The sequence below is a fragment of the Trematomus bernacchii genome, unplaced genomic scaffold (assembly GCF_902827165.1).
Source record: "Trematomus bernacchii unplaced genomic scaffold, fTreBer1.1, whole genome shotgun sequence".
Classification (NCBI taxonomy): domain Eukaryota; kingdom Metazoa; phylum Chordata; class Actinopteri; order Perciformes; family Nototheniidae; genus Trematomus; species Trematomus bernacchii.
Genome location: NW_022987547.1, coordinates 14,085,130 through 14,101,781, shown reverse-complemented (window position 1 = coordinate 14,101,781; position 16,652 = coordinate 14,085,130). Strand labels below are relative to the sequence as shown.

The 16,652-nt window shown below is 43.2% G+C and overlaps 1 protein-coding gene across 1 annotated transcript; it reads right to left on the bottom strand.

Annotated features, from left to right (window-relative positions):
* Positions 1-2,528: 2,528 nt before the first annotated feature.
* Positions 2,529-7,483, bottom strand: psmd5 (proteasome 26S subunit, non-ATPase 5). The gene is made up of 10 exons (XM_034123459.1): positions 7,266-7,483; positions 5,456-5,600; positions 5,255-5,368; positions 5,046-5,174; positions 4,741-4,850; positions 4,445-4,587; positions 4,154-4,345; positions 3,898-4,007; positions 3,658-3,798; positions 2,529-3,227 (listed from the first exon to the last, which is right to left on the bottom strand). The coding sequence occupies exons 1-10, from the start codon at positions 7,481-7,483 to the stop codon at positions 2,970-2,972; spliced, it is 1,560 nt and encodes a 519-aa protein (XP_033979350.1). The 3' UTR covers positions 2,529-2,969.
* Positions 7,484-16,652: the final 9,169 nt, after the last annotated feature.

The following is a 16,652-nucleotide window of genomic DNA, read 5'->3' as shown; positions in this document are numbered from 1 at the left end:
CCCCTCCAGTACCCTCACCAGGAGGAAGCTGTTCACGGTCAAAACAGAAGAACCTCCACCTTTAGAGCCAGCTGCATCCAAGCCTGCTACCCCAGCTAGCTTCGTCGCTACTACAACAGTGTCAGGTCCCACGCTAGTTCCAGGTCCGACGCTAGTCCCAGTTTCCACACCAGTTCCAGTATCCACACTAGTCCAAGGCCCCAAACCAGTCCGAGGTTCCTTGCCAGATGTGAAAATCAGATCCATTTCTCAAGCGCGCGAGGAGATACTATACAGGAACTGTGTTGTGAAAGGGGAAGCTCGTCCTGAGGGGTATGCTGCTCAGCTGTTCATGGCTCTGATTCCATTTGAGGCCTACAAGAGCTGGGCCAAAAAGACAAACTGGAGCGGGTCCAAAGGGAAGATGGCCATCCCTCACTCTGTGAAGCTGAAGGTTGAGTTCTATGTGTGCCAGAGGTTTCCAATACTGTCAGGGGATCAGTGGGACAGGATCAGGAACAAGATCAACGAGAGACTGAGGAGCCCCCGAAAAGTTGACCCAGAGGCCAAACATCTGGGTTTTAGTCATTTCTAAAGCGCTTTTACGACCCCTTAAAGTGCTTTTACATTTACAAGGCTGCCATACAAGGTGCTCATATTGACCAAGCTTCCCACACTCACTTTCATAAATTGGCCAACCTATGTGGAACAATCTGGGGTTAAATACACCCACATGTTAACTACAAGGGGGGGTAGGTGTTTGAACCACACATTTTCTGATTGGAGGACGTTCAACCCAAATAAACCTCTGTAACTAATGTTTGTACACTGTGTAATAAAGTGTTAAAAAGGACTCTTTGTCTGTATAATTATTTGAGCTGAGTTATATAAAGATAAAGGTTTTAAAAAGCAGATTAATATAGAAAATAAGAGAGTTTGATTCTGGAAGATGTGAGGATGGTCCATTAGGTGCGAATAAAAATAACTGCTCATATGCTAATAGGACCATTAGGGGCTACATTCCAACAGTCACGATACAATACAAATGCACTTCCAATTGAAGATGATCACCTAAAGAGGTGTAAATGGTATATACCCATTTGTAAAGAGGGAAAGCAGACTCAGACAACATGTCAACAATAAGTATTTTGCAATGTTTCTGTCCTCACAGGGCAACAAAGCTTCTTAAGAATCACCCAGGTTCAATCAGGTTATTTTATCTCCCATTGTAAAGCGTCCTGGGGTTTCTTGAAAGGCGCTATAAAAATCGAAATTATTATTATCAATTATTGTTACAAGATTTTATATTTAAATGAACTTACAGACGTGAGACTAAACTTGTACTTAACCTCTTAAGCCCTGAGCCTGTTTTTCAGGTCTGACATTCCCAGAACAAATGACCATATCTTCCCTTCTAAAAGGGTTAAATTAATAATCTTTATTCTCAAAGTAATGATAAACCTGTGAGTTGGATGTAGAAAAGTCAGAATCAATATAGATGTTTTTTATTTTAAAGAAAATTCAGATTTTACATTGTAAAAAACTGTAAATTATAGTGTCCGTCCAAAAATTATTTTTTACTTATAGTGAAAACTACCCTTGGATGATGGGTTAGTAGACTAAAAGCTTTAGGAATCCAAAGTACAACTTATAAGTACCCTGTATCAAGATTGATGCAAAACAAGTGAAATTTGACCTTTTTAGAGAGATTTAGCCAAAAAAACCAACTTCTGGGGTCATTTGGGTGGATTTGACCTATCTCTCGATTTTGATGAATGAAATCTCTTTATAACCGCTAGAGCCAATGGAATCGAGGGAAACTAATTTTTCCGCTCCAATATTTACATAAAAATTGAATTATGGATTATAAATAATTTTTTCAAAGGTACAGGTACATTATCAACCTATGGATCAACAGTTGTAGATTTTTTTTTTTTCCGTTTTAATGCCATTGAACACGTCTTTTGACCTAATTGACAGCTACGGTGAGACGATCTGCCGTAAAAGCTCCGTAAAGGTACGTGTTGTGATGTCTGTGTTTGCTTCCCCTGTCGCAAGTTCGGATCGCTCAGTGATGATACTATACCTAAATAATCAGTGGAGTCTCAGCTTTAATCGGATATATTGTATGTGCAGCTACGATAAGTAATAAGGGTATCTTTATCTTGAATTGTGTGCCAAAGTCAGTTTGCATTTTTTCGCTCAGGGGTCATTTAGACCCTTCTTATGAGACTTGTGTTTTGTTTTGGTAAAAATGGTTCATATCTTCAGTTAGCTGAGATTCTTCCCGTTAATCTGGTGCTACACATTAATAGTTTCATAAACGTTAAGAAGCACTGAGACATTGTCTCGAAAAAAAAACGGTGGGAGGGGTCCAATGGGGGGACCGTCGTCCTTAAGAGGTTAAGAGAAAAGTCTCCTCAATTACAACATTACATTATTAGTTATATAAGTTATTTAGTGTGGTGTTTCTTTCTTTTTCTAGAACTGTTTTTCTGGGTGAACTTTAGTTATTCAATCATTGTACAAAATCAAAGTAAACAAACACGTAGGGCGTCAAGAACGCATGTTCTTTATTACAAAAAAATCCTTCCGTTTAATTAACAAAAAAATTCTGAAGCATTTGGAGTGTGGGAGTCTGATTAATGAGATTTAAAAAACTGTAAAATATGAGGGTATGGATTTGTGCCTGAATGGTAAACATTTGAGCGTACATCAATTATAAACCTCTTAAATGACTGCTTAAGTACTCAGTAAAGACTCAGTAACTAATCGTGTGTTAAACATTATGTTCCTACAACACCAATTATAATAACCACTCAGGTTCCATTGATTTTGTCATATATTATAAGTTCACTTATTAATATAATCTCCTCAATCATACCATAAAAGTTATTTGATCTGGTACCATTATATTATTGCTGTTTACTGAGTACTTAAGCATTAGGCAGAAACTCTGATTGTTTCTGAAGAAGTTTCTGAGTGTTGGATCAGTCTGCGCCCTCGGTGCACACAGCGACCACAGGAGAGATGTAGTACGGCCCCTCTCGGAGGTATGTCTTCAGACGGATGTAGTGCTGGCTGCCCAGGATCTCTGCTGCCGTCGACGAACACACCAGAGAGCCCATCAGATCAAACTTAGCGTCTTTAGCATCCTTTGTCTGCCCCGCGGAACGATCCAAAATAAACTCCATGAAGCTGGGAGTGCTGATCATCAACTTCTGACCCCACAGCTGAGTGGAAATGGCCTGGAAACACACAAATACACATGAAGATATTACTGCAGCACTGTAAATAGCATTATGCAAGACTACAGTGGTTTTGGCGCAGTGGGCTAGAGCGTTGATCATCAGATCAGGGGGCGTTGGGGAACATCAGTTCGAAACCCGCCTCGGCCGCCACTGAGACAAGCCGTTGTGTCCTTGGGCAAGACACTTCACCCTAATTTGCTTCTGTGGGTATTGTCCAGAGTATTCACTGTTACATGTCTAATATGTGTAATATGTCATGTAAAGCACTTTGAGCACTCAGAAAAAAGCTCTAATAAATGCAATGAATTATTATTATTATTATTATTATTAAAGTCTTTCAACAGTTACAGTTCTAGTCTTTGTTTTTGTACGGGTTATTAACGGGTCAGTGACACAGGGACAGTGTTATAAACAGCTGATTACTCACAGTAAATACCCGCATGGCCGCACAATGCAGCTCTGGGAACGGCTGAATGCTGATGTTGCGGATCATGTCCATGGGCAGGTTAGACAAAAGTAGGAACCAGGACTCCGTCAGGGCCAACAGGTCCTCTGTCTGCTGCTCCAGCTGCAATAAAACATAATTGATGCATAAGTAACCACTTTTTTGCTTCAGAAAATGATTTATTTTTAAGGAAATGACTTAAGATTATGATTATTTTTATACCTGTAGAGTGAGAAGCTGTGATATGGCGTCCAGGCTGCGTACTCTGAGCTCTGTAGCTCCAGCGCCAGCAATCTTACTCATAATCAACCACACAGCCTTAAACCTTTCTCCTTAAAACAAACAGACAAACGGTTACAAAGATCCCAAAATGAGAGCTATAAATACAAGAGGTTTAACCCTCTGAGAGGGGGCATTGCTCATTTGTTTTTTATGAAATGAAACCTGGGAGAACTTCAGAAAAAGATACCAAGCTAACCTGTTTTGTGAAAGACCTGCTTGCCCTCCACAGTAGATCCGAGTAGTCCCAAAGTGTCCAGAGCCACCCCGATCATCGCAGGGTCCGGATCCAGAGCCATCTCAAACACCTTGTTCTGGAAGACCGGGTAGGTTTCACACACCTGCTGCGGGCTGTCCATGATGGCCAGGTTTACGAAGAACTTCACCAAACCTACAGGAGTTATATTCAGTGTGTATTAAATGAAGGAATACGCCACCTAAACATAGTATTCCTGCATTTTCTGGGAGCAGTTTTCTATAAGAGACTCACCAGGAATGTAGAGTGCAGAGAAAGGGTCGGTGTCCGCTCCCTTGATCATGTTGGAGACCTTGTCCATTATTCCCTGCTGGGCCAAATACTTGCGGCCATGCTGAGTGTACGCTAGAGACGTGACCATCTCAATGGATGTAGCTCTGGAGAAAGAGACAACAACAACAACAACAACAGATACACATTAACAGAATGTCAGAAAAGTAAATACTGTGGAAGCAGTCAGGCCAACTTGCATCTGTATGTAGCATCACTTATCATGCAGTCATTTCTCAGTTGCTGTCTCATTTGATCACCTGGTCAATACATCGTCTCCTGTCAGTTCTCCAAGCAGCTGAGCAATAAAGCCGCTTTTGGCGCAGTAACCGAGGGAAATGGGAGATGCAGACGAGATTTCCACCACCAGCTGTAAGCAGAATGTAAAGTATTTGTCAGGGAATCAATAGGAGAGATGATATACGTGTGTATATTAATATTACTGAATCTAAGATTGCACATTCTGGCAAAATGTCTACACGTGATAAGTCTTAATTTCCACCAATTCCATTAAAATAAATATAGTTTGCAATACAATTGTCTGTCAATCAAATAAGTGACGTACCTCATATATCCTGTATCTGATGATGTCACTTGTGGCCATCACATCCTTGATGACTTTCAGCAGGTCGGTTTGGAACAGTTTGTCTAAGCCGGGCTTGGAGTGACTCAGTTTGGACAGCGACTGAATGGCCTAAAAAACAAAACAATGATTGCACCCACTCTAGCATCATTGAAAACCCATGCGACATATTTCTTTGCTTGGGTCCTTACCTGCTTTGCCACATCCATCTTCTCCTCCCCAATGCAGCAGATGGTTGCTGCAAGAATGTCATGGTTGTTGAGGATTTCTGTGGAAGCTTCTGGATGCTCCACCATTCGACCAATCTGAGAAAAAAACATACAAGTTTGTTTACAAGGTGAGCAGTTTAAAAGCAACACAATATATGTCCGTGCTGTGTGCCGGCAGCCTACCTGCGTCAGAGCCAGTATCTTGACGGTGTCATTAGGATGAGTCAGCCCGCCCTGCAGCTCTGCCCTGTAGCTCTGGGCCAGGGTCACGGGGCCCAGGGCCAGTAAGATGCGTTCAAGGATTCCCACACACAGCTCAACCTGCTCCCTGTAAACACAGCTCGTGTCAACAACAACTCAACTTATCCCCTGGGGACATTTCGAATAAAAAAAACATGAATATGCAAGGAGAGGCTGTCCACAAAATATTAGTAGTATAACATGTAAATGAAAAAACAAGATGTACAAATTATGATTATAAAGATGATGAATGAGATGATAGTGCAAACATAACTGTGTACATTATAACTGTGTACATTATGATAATAATGGCAATGAAATACAAATCAAGAAGAAAAACAGAAAGGTATAATGCAGTGTACACTGCATTGTTATAACATTGGTGCATGGGGATTTAAAGACAATTATTAAATGTATCTAACTGCTGCCTTCCAATTATTTTCTAAATGAATCAACAATCCTTTGGTCCTTAAAAAAAAGAAAAGTACCATCACAAAAACTAAGAGCTTAAACTGGCCTATTCAAATTGCATTAAGGCCTAAAGTGTGTCTATCATAGTAGACATAGATAGAAAACCAGCAAGTGTCCACATTTAAGAAAGTGAAACTGCTGAGATATGGCCCTTTTGCTTAACATGATGTTAATGTTAAGTAAAACATTAGCATCATGTTTTTATTGGTTGGTTCTGTAATCAAACATAACTTTAAAATTAAGCGATTATTTATGTTAAGAGTATTTTGTCTTTAAAAAAAAGCAAAGGAAGGGTGCCGCACAGTCTAGATTAATTGATAATGTAAATCTCAATATCATATCAAATAAACAGTAGCAGTCAATGTCTCTGCATATGCACTGAATACATTTATTTTGGGGACTGTGTTGAAAAAAGGCAGCTAATTCTGCTGTTGTACATCCAAACACATTCAAAACGCCATAAAGTTGAGTCAGTAATTGCATTTCCGTTTTAAAGCCAATAATACAGATGTAAGGTAGCAGCCTTGACAGGCCACTAGGTGTTGCTGTTGCGCAGCAAATTGTTGTTTTTTGTCCATTGTGGGACACCGTATTTCTCCTGTTGTTCTGGGTGCGGCCGCCATCTTGGCGCTAATGTTTGTATTCACTTGAGCAGTGTTAATGGCGACAAATCATTTTACACATTATTACGTTAAAAACGGCCAAACATTCAATTTCTTTAATTAATGGGTTAGTTTAAATGTTTATTTACCCGTTTGTGTATGTTTGGGAGTGAGATGTTTATGTTTTGTCTGTTAATTTGGTTGTTGTATTGGTTAGCATGTAGCTAATGAGGCGAATGTTTATGTTTATGTATTCACTCCACGAAAGGTGTGTAAGAAGAGCTGCCATTGGGATAATAAATCGCTACTCAGCGTCTCCACCGCAATCCGATCGACTGTGTCCTGTTTTCCTCCCCTCTGCATAACATCCCATCACCAATAATACACACAACGCAGAGTCCCAGGGTGTTCAGAGAGGCTACAGGACATTTGGGTTACACAGACATAACATGTGTCAGTGTTTACATCTGGGCTGTAGCATTGTAGTAACAGTAAGCTAGCTAGCTTGCTTGCTTACACCTACTACTACAGGTAAAATAACGCCTTTTACAGCTAGAAATCCCACTAACAAACATTCTCTTCCTGTATTTGGACCTACTGCGATACCAACATTAAACACGAACAGCTGACTGACTCAGCATTATTTACAGTGTAAACACAACGCATTGTGATGAACCCACTTGTCATCTGAGTGTAACAGAGAGAAGATCACGTTGAATCTCTGTCCGCTCACCGAATCTCTCAAGTCCCGCAGAGGAATGGATAATAAAGCCGTTTTTAAACATTGTAGTTCTTCAATTGGATCATCGACGCCGGAGATTTCTTCCAGTAAACCCTCGATGGAAGCCGCCATGACTTGCAATGTTGTGGGAATCTTCCGCCGAACTTCTTCTTCCATGTCATAAATTAGGCAGTTAACATCTATCTTGAATGTCGCATTACTGCCACCTGCTGGACAGAGTGAGGGACTGCATGTGATTTCACTTTGCCTCACCTGTCCACTATGGGCTAATATGAATATTGGTTAAAAATACATTGAAATCTACCATTCCCTAAATTCTTTATTACTATTCAATGTCTTCTTTTGTGTCCTGGAGGGCAACTTTGACTATACACAACGTAGCCTACATTGTCCTTTAACCCTCAATATGGTCAAATCAAATGTAATCAAACAACACATAGTTGGCCAATTCGTACTGTTCTTTACCTGTGAACAGTATCACATTCACAAACCCTTTAAATATCAGCACGTATACAGTATGTTATACCTGTGGGGGAAACTTCTGAAGTAATTGGAGTCAGGACTCAAAGAGAGACACGATGGAGAGCTGGAGCTTTGATGGAAAACACTGATGGTTTATTTGGAGCTTTGGCCGGAGAATTCACAAGACATGTCACGGGCCACGAGTTGACCACATGGTTGAGATGCCACAATAAATTCTGAAGAACTCTACCCCAGACCCATGTATTTATCTAGTTCTGAGAGAATAATCAACATTGTGCATAACAAGATAGCTGACGCCAACAGGCAGGAACAGGGAGACAAAACACTGAGAGCACAGCAGCCAAGGTTGCAGGTGCGTGTGCTCAGTCAGGACAGTATGAACTGATACACTGGGTCAAAGTTATGGGCCTTGGAAAATATTTCCCCAACAGTTCCTCTCTTTTAATCAATTTTGATAACCTAAAAACCTTAGTCTAATAATAATTTGTTCAGTACTTAAATCAATGGGAATCTTCAGATTTGAGTGTGGACTTACACAACATCAATTATATCAATAACAATCACATTAATAACAACATAATAAGTTTGAAACATTCAATCACAATGATTGAGACAGCCAATCATAATAGAAAAATCATCTCTCGTCAGTGTTTGGAGCATCTTTTGTCAAAAGCATAATAATGAACACATATAAAATCACAGATACATAATAGCAAAAACATTTATTTTAAACTAATATGTTTTATCATTTAACCATTAGTTAATCTCCTTTATCAAACTATAAAATCAAAACCAGCTTGCAGCTTAAAGATTTACTTCAAGGCAATCACTAGTCAAAAACATTTAAAAATCAGGATCATAAGGGATCCAGTTAAGGTATACAATTCACAGTGGTGATTTGATCAATCTGTAATCTGCCAAATTACAGTGTCTTCAATTTAGGATTACATTTATGTTTACTTCATTACGCTTTAGTCAAGAGTAAGGCACTTTAGTCTTAGTAAAATAAATACATTCATTTTAGTCGAGTACATTGCTCGAAGTCTGAAAAGGAAAAGTCAGATATTTGTAGTATATTGTAACAATCTGAAAAGGAAAAGTCAGGCAAATATTCAAAGACTTTTGTAAAAACCTGGAAAGGAAGGATTAAACATTCTTAAAACTTGAATTAATACATTTGTAAATGCTACCACTGATCTGTACCAAATTAAGTATCAATTATTCTTATTAGTCATACTTACCTGCACATCTACTTATGGTACTTGGAAAGGGTTCTTCTGTGTTTATCTAATGTTGAATATAGAATATCAATTTCTTTAAATTATACTTCTCTAATTTGAGGATCAAATATGCTACATAATTGTTATATGAATTATTATAAATATTTGTTATATCTCTCACATGCTCCGCCCTCTACTGGACACTATGGGTACTACCTTATCCTGCGAGCATTCTCCGACTGAGACTTCTGTAGAGAGGCGAAGTCCCTCCCCTTCCGGTTGAGCTCCATGGGACCTTATTTCGGAAAAGTTATGCATTGAAGTCAATGGAGAGAGAAAGATTATCTTTCGATCCCGTTTGAATTGTGCCACGAATTACACATATGATGTTTGTCAATTTAAAAGATAATTTTACAAGTCAAAAAAATAAAAATGTGTCGTAAAACTGTGAAGTAACACTTTTTTTGGTGTGAAACCGCTCAATGAACTACATCTCCCGTCTCGCACCACACACCAAGACGGCCGTCACGTTGGCACATTTCACCTCTTTCTTTCAGAATGAGGCAAAAAGTATTAAAAGAGGTGAAAATCACTACAAGTCTGGGCATGTTGAGAGCTGCACATAAACACAAGGGGAGTTAGTCGGTTCCGTAAGAGCCAGCATGCAGGACCGGTATTCTGGGATTTGTAGTCTTTCTAGTTGCGTATTTTTCATAGTCTTATTTTTCAACAGTTTTACGACAAACTGTGACTTTTTTGACATGGAAATTATTATTTAAGATTGACAAACATCATATGTGTAATTCGTGGCACAATTCAAACGGGATCGAAAGATAATCTTTCTCTCTCCATTGACTTCAATGCAAACTTTTTCCGAAATAAGGTCCCATGAGTCCCACCGGAAGGGGAGGGACTTCGCCTCTCTATAGACGTAGCCGGCCTTGGGGCGGGCCTACCTGAATGCGCGCGCATCTCACCATATAAAAGGAGGCCTCGCTTCTTGACCGTCATCCTTTTCTCTTCAGCAGCGGAAGTGAATCCACGGAGCTTTTTGAGACGAGAGAAAATGTGCATCTGGCGCAGCCGACCTTCGTCTCGCCCCAGCAGCCAGACATATGGCAGTGTGTGGAGGCTACATGGCAGCAGCCATTTAAAACAAAGGCCCCAGTAGCCGCAATGACAGGCATCATCAAGGTGCAGTGCCGCTCGGACACGACATGTCCCGGTGTGCACCCCTCGATGAGAGCCTGGCGGCCCATCTGCTTCCGCGGGCGGCCGGTTGGGCGGAGGGTAAACAACCCCTGCCCCCGCTGCCCCGGGACCAAAACACCTTGGAATATCTCGACAAGATATTCAAGCTCGGTACACAGATGGCGGGTGCGGCCAATAATCTTGGCGTGTTGGGCATCTCCCTGATCACCCCTCAGGCAGACGCCCCCGCCCTCCCGCAGCAGGACGGGAGCGATTATCCGGACCGCGCTATTGGTCAGATGAATAATCTGATTCATGGCGTGGCCACTGCAGCAGGGCGGGTGATATCCTTGGCCACAGTGGCGTCTCGTCACGTGTGGTTAGGACTCACTGCCCTATCCAAAAAGGACCGAGAAGATCTCCTCGGAGCCCCCATGTCCACGGAGGGGCTCTTTGGGTCGATCTCCTCGGTCACCCAGAGCTTCAGCCGCCTGGAGGAGGAGAGAGTCCAGCTTAGCTGCATTCTACCGCTGGCCCCTCCTCAGGCCCCGCAGCGCGCTCCTCCGCGGGTTTCCCTGCAGGCGAGGGAGCGCAGTGCAACGGTGAAACGGAGGGAGAGGCGCCGGCACGGGGCTTCCGTGGCCGCGGCGCCCTCCACCTCTACAGCCCATCCCGTGGAACCAGCGTACCGGCATTCACGGATACGGGCTGCCGACCTCGGCAGGCTCCTCAGCAGCAGAGAGCGGCCGGGTGGGGTGCTCCGTCTTCCCGGAGCTGACTGGCGGGGGGAGGAAGCGTCTCGGCGGGGGGAGAGAATCTCTCCGCCCGGGACGCGAGGGTGAATCCCGCCTCCTCCCTATTCAATGCACAGATTCAAACAAGGTCTTTTGAAAATAAAAATAAAGTTGATCTGTATCCAAGTTTAAGTGTCCTTTGTTTCCACAATGCTACACTTACACATAATGATGACTGTACAAATTCCCCGCTCGCCGCCCCAGCCGTAGCTCCTGTAAAGGAGGTGGCTAGTGGGAGTGCGCAGATGAGAGTGATAAACCGCAGGCAGTGCTATCATAGTGCTATGCGGGTACAGGGACATTATGGCCGGCGCATTACTGTCAGAGAACACACTACGCCTAGAGCAAAGACTCCAATTAATGCAGTTTACCGTAGTGGTAAGGGCTGCATTATGGCGGAGCCCGCACTCACTCAAGAGCGCGTGGCGGTGCGTTAAGGGACCTCAGTAGAACACACTACGCCTATAAAGGCTCCGATTAATGCTGTTTACCGTAGTGGTGAGAACAGCATTATGGTGGAGCGCAAGAGCGCGTGGCGGTGCGTTCAGGGGCCTCAGTAAATAATCTGCCGACCCTGTCGAGAGTCCTTAGGGACTCAGGGAGGTAGGTGCACAGTGAGCCCATACAGGGCTGGGGGTTCTCCCCATCTGCCTATGGCTCAGCACTGTTTTTTGAGCACACTTTCTGCGAGGTAAGCGCAGCAGAGTGTGCTCTGTCAGCCGCAGCCCAGATTTCTCCACGGTCACAACCGGGTTAAAAGAGAATGTGGGGCAGCAGCTGCTGACCAGAAAAGCCAGTCAGGGGCAGTAGGGTGGAATGCTATTGTTGGACAACAGTGCGCGTATACATCAGGGCTCCACCCACTGTACCCATAGAGTCCAGTAGAGGGCGGAGCCTGTGAGAGATATAACTCCGGGTTACGTATTGTAACCTTTGTTATATATATTAACACAGGCGGAGCCCTCTACTCAGGGCACTGTCTGTCCTATTCCACTCGCTGAAGAGAGGTGTAGGATGATAGTCAGGAGGCGAGCCCTCCTTTTATACGGTGAGATGCGCGCGCATTCAGGTAGGCCCGCCCCAAGGCCGGCTACGTCTATAGAAGTCTCAGTGGGAGAATGCTCGCAGGATAAGGTAGTACCCATAGAGTCCAGTAGAGGGCTCCGCCTGTGTTAATATAACAAGGGTTACAATACGTAACCCAACGTTTTGGGCCAAAATTGAAATTAATCCAGTACTTGAAACATCATGTTAAGGCCCTGACACACCAGGCCGAAATCGGCCGTCTTCGGTTGTCTGACGACGAAGCGTGCCCTGTCGCCCAAAGTCAATTTGGTGTATCCCGAACCCTCGGCCGTGACACGCCTTATTTGGCCTTTCATGGTCGACACAATCGGCCGTGTGTCGGACACAAGCTATCAGGCCAAGAAACCACTCTGATCAGCTGTTCAGCTAGCAAATGAGAAGCGAAACGGAAGTGAGGGACGTAAACAAACGATTTAAGAAGGCACAGGACAGCAGCTAAACCCCAGCAGGTGATACTTAAAGACATCAAACATAGCCCTTAAATGTCCTCTCTTACCTCCCACACATAGCAGGGACATCTCTGATATCGGCGGGAGCGTCCCCGGCTGTCCTCTGCTGAGAGCTCCGTGATTTGTTTGGTCAAGTCCGGTTTTTCATCTCATCGGTTTATTTGTCAGTATAAAGTTGCAGGATTAGTCTCAAGTACCTCAACATTGTCCTTAAGTACAGTGTCTAAGTAAATGAGATACTGTCTACTGCTGTTCATTTACCTATTGTGAGTCGCCTCGGATAAAAGCATCACATGGAAATGTAAATTTAGCAAGAAGTGGCCATTATTACATTACATACATTACATTGCTGACTCAATAAAATGAAAATGGAACGCACACACTATTTGTTGTTTGTTTATATCACAGTCTGTTCTTCTTCTCTGTCTTCCGGTTGTTGCCTATCTTGAATGACGAATACACACTACCACCGCCTGCTGGTAAGGAGAGTTATTGCCACTCACGCATGCGCAGTTCGTACGTGCTCGGCTGAAGTCTTTGCGGTGTGTTCCAGTGCGACACATGGCCAAGACGCAGGAGAACTCGCCGACGCAACAGTCTGGTGACTGCCTGGTGTGTCTGGGCCTTTAGGTCTGTCTGTGCATGGATAATACATTAAAGAGTAGTGTTGTTAAGCCTGATTGCTGGACGATTAAGGATATTAACATTATCTGTTATAATATTAGAAATATCTTATTATTCAATACCTTATAATCTGAAAATATTAATTTACTTATTTTGTTTAGTGCGAAAGTGTAATCTGATCTGACAAAAATATATTAATCACCACTTTTTAACACATGTCTGGTCATTGGAAATATAAAAAACAATCATTAATTGTACATCTGTAAACATCTGGTTATTCAAATCAAAGTTCATCTTTGTACGAGAGCTCTGAGAACATGTTCGTCAGTCTTCCTGACTCGTTCTCCTCCTCCCTTTATGACACAGAGGCCCTTTCTCATGTCATCAAATGTCCCTCCTCGACTCCTCGACTCCTCGGTCCTCCGGTAGTGACCCGGAAATGAATTTTAGCGCGCCATGTTGAAGGACATCTCATTTCTCGAAATGTACATCGAGGACCGAGCATCGAGCGTCGAGGAGGCTCTCTGGAGGAGCTAACCGAGGATACACTGATGGGTCCTCCACGGTCCTCCACGGCTCCTTCGTGGATGCATTTCCGGGAACAGAGATGTTTCAAAGAGTCGGACTTATCTCAGCCAATGACAGCTCTGCATGCATCCCCTGGATATTATTTTATTAACTGCTTTCATCGCGACGCGATGTTTACAGAGAGAACAGCTGTGAGGTCCGTGCAGAAAGCAGAGCAGTGTGTATAATATATATCATATCACTCAGTATAACAGGCCTACTCTCTTTATTTGCTTTAGTTTAGTAGATATCTACAAACAAAGTCGATATTTTTCTAAAACCATTTAGTGCTTCACATAATAAAATACACAACGGCTGTAGCCTGATGATATGCTTTAGGAGCTGTAGGTGCGTGTGTGTGGTGTAGGTGTGTGTGGTACAGTGTGTGCGTAGATGCAGCGGACAGACAGGTCTCAGTTGGTTTGGTGTCCTCTGCTTACTTGTAATACTTGTAAATAAAACTTTTGTCCCGTCATTTATTTCCCTCATTGTAGCGACCAGAGAGGGGGGGGGGATATATCCAGTCTCTGATAGTGTTACGTTATTATGAGAGTGCTCTGTTTGATTCTGAAATTGTATATATTTATATAAATATATACATATATGTGTGTGTGTGTGTGTGTGTGGCATAGTTTAAAGATAGCAACAGTTGGCTTCTGCTGCACTTGCTGCCCTCTCATCTGGGCGCTGTGCATAGCGCCCAGACGAGAGGGAGTAATGATACACGGGCAAGGCCAGGCAGGAAACATGTGACTTATCAGTAACTTTAGACATCGTAACACAATTTTAAACGAGATTTTATTGTAGATTATACATTTTACTGATACCAATTATATAATATTTACCTTGTTTATTAAAAATAAAAATAAAAATAAAAAATATATTTTTTAAATATATATTTTTTTATTTTTTTTATTATTTTTATTTTTAATGTGGGAAGAGGGGGGGCGGCGCCCCTAGCGCCCCTATGGGCCGGCCGCCACTGATCAGGTTTCATAGAGCCAAAACATTTCAAGTGCTACTCAACTGGCTTTAGAGTCCTTTCTTAGTATATAAGTGCTTTGTTAGCAATTCTTTGTTAGTAATTCTATCGCTCAAAGTGGAGTCGAAAGAGATGAGTTTTCAGTCTGCGCCGGAAGATGTGTAAGCTATCTGCTGTCCTGATTTCAATGGGGAGCTCATTCCACCATTTTGGAGACAGGATAGCAAACCCACATGTTTTTGCTGATGGGAACTTGGGTCCCCCTCGCAGTGCTGGTGCAGCGAGCCGTTTGGCCGATGCAGAGCGGAGTGCACGTGCTGGGGTGTACAGTTTAACCATGTCCTGGATGTAGGAAGGGCCAGATCCATTTGCAGCATGGTATGCAAGTACCATTGTCTTGAAGTGGATTCTAGCAGTTACTGGAAACCAGTGAAGGGAGCGGAGGAGCAGTGTGGTGTGGGAGAATGTTGGAAGGTTGAAGACCAGACGAGCCGCTGCATTCTGGATGAGCTGCAGAGGTCGGATGGCACATGCAGGTAGACCAGCCAGGAGGGAGTTGCAGTAGTCTAGGCGTGAGATGACGAGAGCCTGGGCCAGAACCTGCGTCGCTTTCTGGGTCAGGAGGGGACGTATCCTCCTGATGTTGTAAAGAGTGTATCTGCAGCAGCGTGTATCTGCAGCAGCGGGTTGTAGCAGTGATGTTTGCAGTGAAGGACAGTTTGTTATCTAGGGTCACACCCAGATTCCTTGCAGTCTGAGTCGGGGAAACAATAGAGGTGCCGATGTTGATTGTTAGGTCAAGAGTGGGACAATCTTTTCCCGGAAGGAAAAGCAGTTCAGTTTTGTCAAGGTTGAGCTTGAGGTGGTGAGCAGATCATCCACTGAGAGATGTCAGCTAGACAAGCAGAGATGCGTGCGACGACCTGGGTCTCTGAGCGGGGAAAGGACAGAATTAATTGGGTGTCGTCAGCGTAGCAGTGGTATGAAAAAACCATGCGGGCTAATGACAGATCTGAGCGAGTTTGCAGAGGTAACGGGCAGAGGTAATGAGGGTAAGAACCTCACTTGGAGAGAGAGGGGAAAAGGAGGTTAGTGTGTGGGTGAAAGGTGGGTCTGGTGACCCAGCGGTGAGTAAAGGTGAGTCAGAAAAAGAAGAGCGAATATCATCAACCTTTTTTTCAAAGTAGTTAACAAAGTCGCTTGACAGAAGGGAGGAGGGGGAAGGGGCTTTGGGGGGTTCTAAGAGGGTGGAAAAGATGGAAAATCGTTTTTTGGGATTAGAATAGGAAGATTGGATCTTATCTTGAAAGAAAGTGCTTTTTGCCTGAGAGATCGAAGCAGAGAAAGAGGAGGCAACACACTCACTCCCTAAGCGTCCAGAAGCGACGCTTGGTCAGGGTCCTGTGGCGTCCAGTTGTGACGCGCCAAGGCTCCTTCAGCTTCATAAACGGACGCAAAGAGCTTTCAATTGATTGCAATGTATTCCCATCTGCGGCGGTATTTGACGCTTAGGGAAGCACGGCATTCGTTTGTGTCGGAGGCTGTTAAAGGCAATGTGAGCGTCCATTCCCATTGGATAACGGAGAATTGTACACCCGGAAGTAAGTATTCCCCTTACTGTCGATTTATTTGACAGTGATATCTCCACTACTCATCAACTCAAAAACACCAGATTACTGTATCCTTGTTAATTAAACGACGGTTGTAGTGTGTGTACAATGCTTTTGTCACGTTTTCCCCTTCAATTCTGAGAAACAAGTCGTTTTCTATGAGTTTTGGATGGCCGAAGACATTACATTACCCACAATCCTCTGTAGCAACCATAGACTGTATAAAACAATTAAATAATACATTATTCCGAGTGTCCTTGCTTTTCTCTTTGAAAGTCATCACATAACGGCATTGTAATACATGTTTCGGCTGCATTAA

Bases quoted from the DNA above. Each gene is read 5' to 3' on its own strand.
- psmd5 (XM_034123459.1), bottom strand. From the start codon at position 7,483: ATGGAAGAAGAAGTTCGGCGGAAGATTCCCACAACATTGCAAGTCATG. The intron at 5,601-7,265 runs GTGGGTTCATCA...CTGTGTTTACAG, and splicing joins CTGTTACACTCAGATGACAA to GGAGCAGGTTGAGCTGTGTG. The intron at 4,851-5,045 runs GTACGTCACTTA...TTCTGCTTACAG, and splicing joins TCAGATACAGGATATATGAG to CTGGTGGTGGAAATCTCGTC.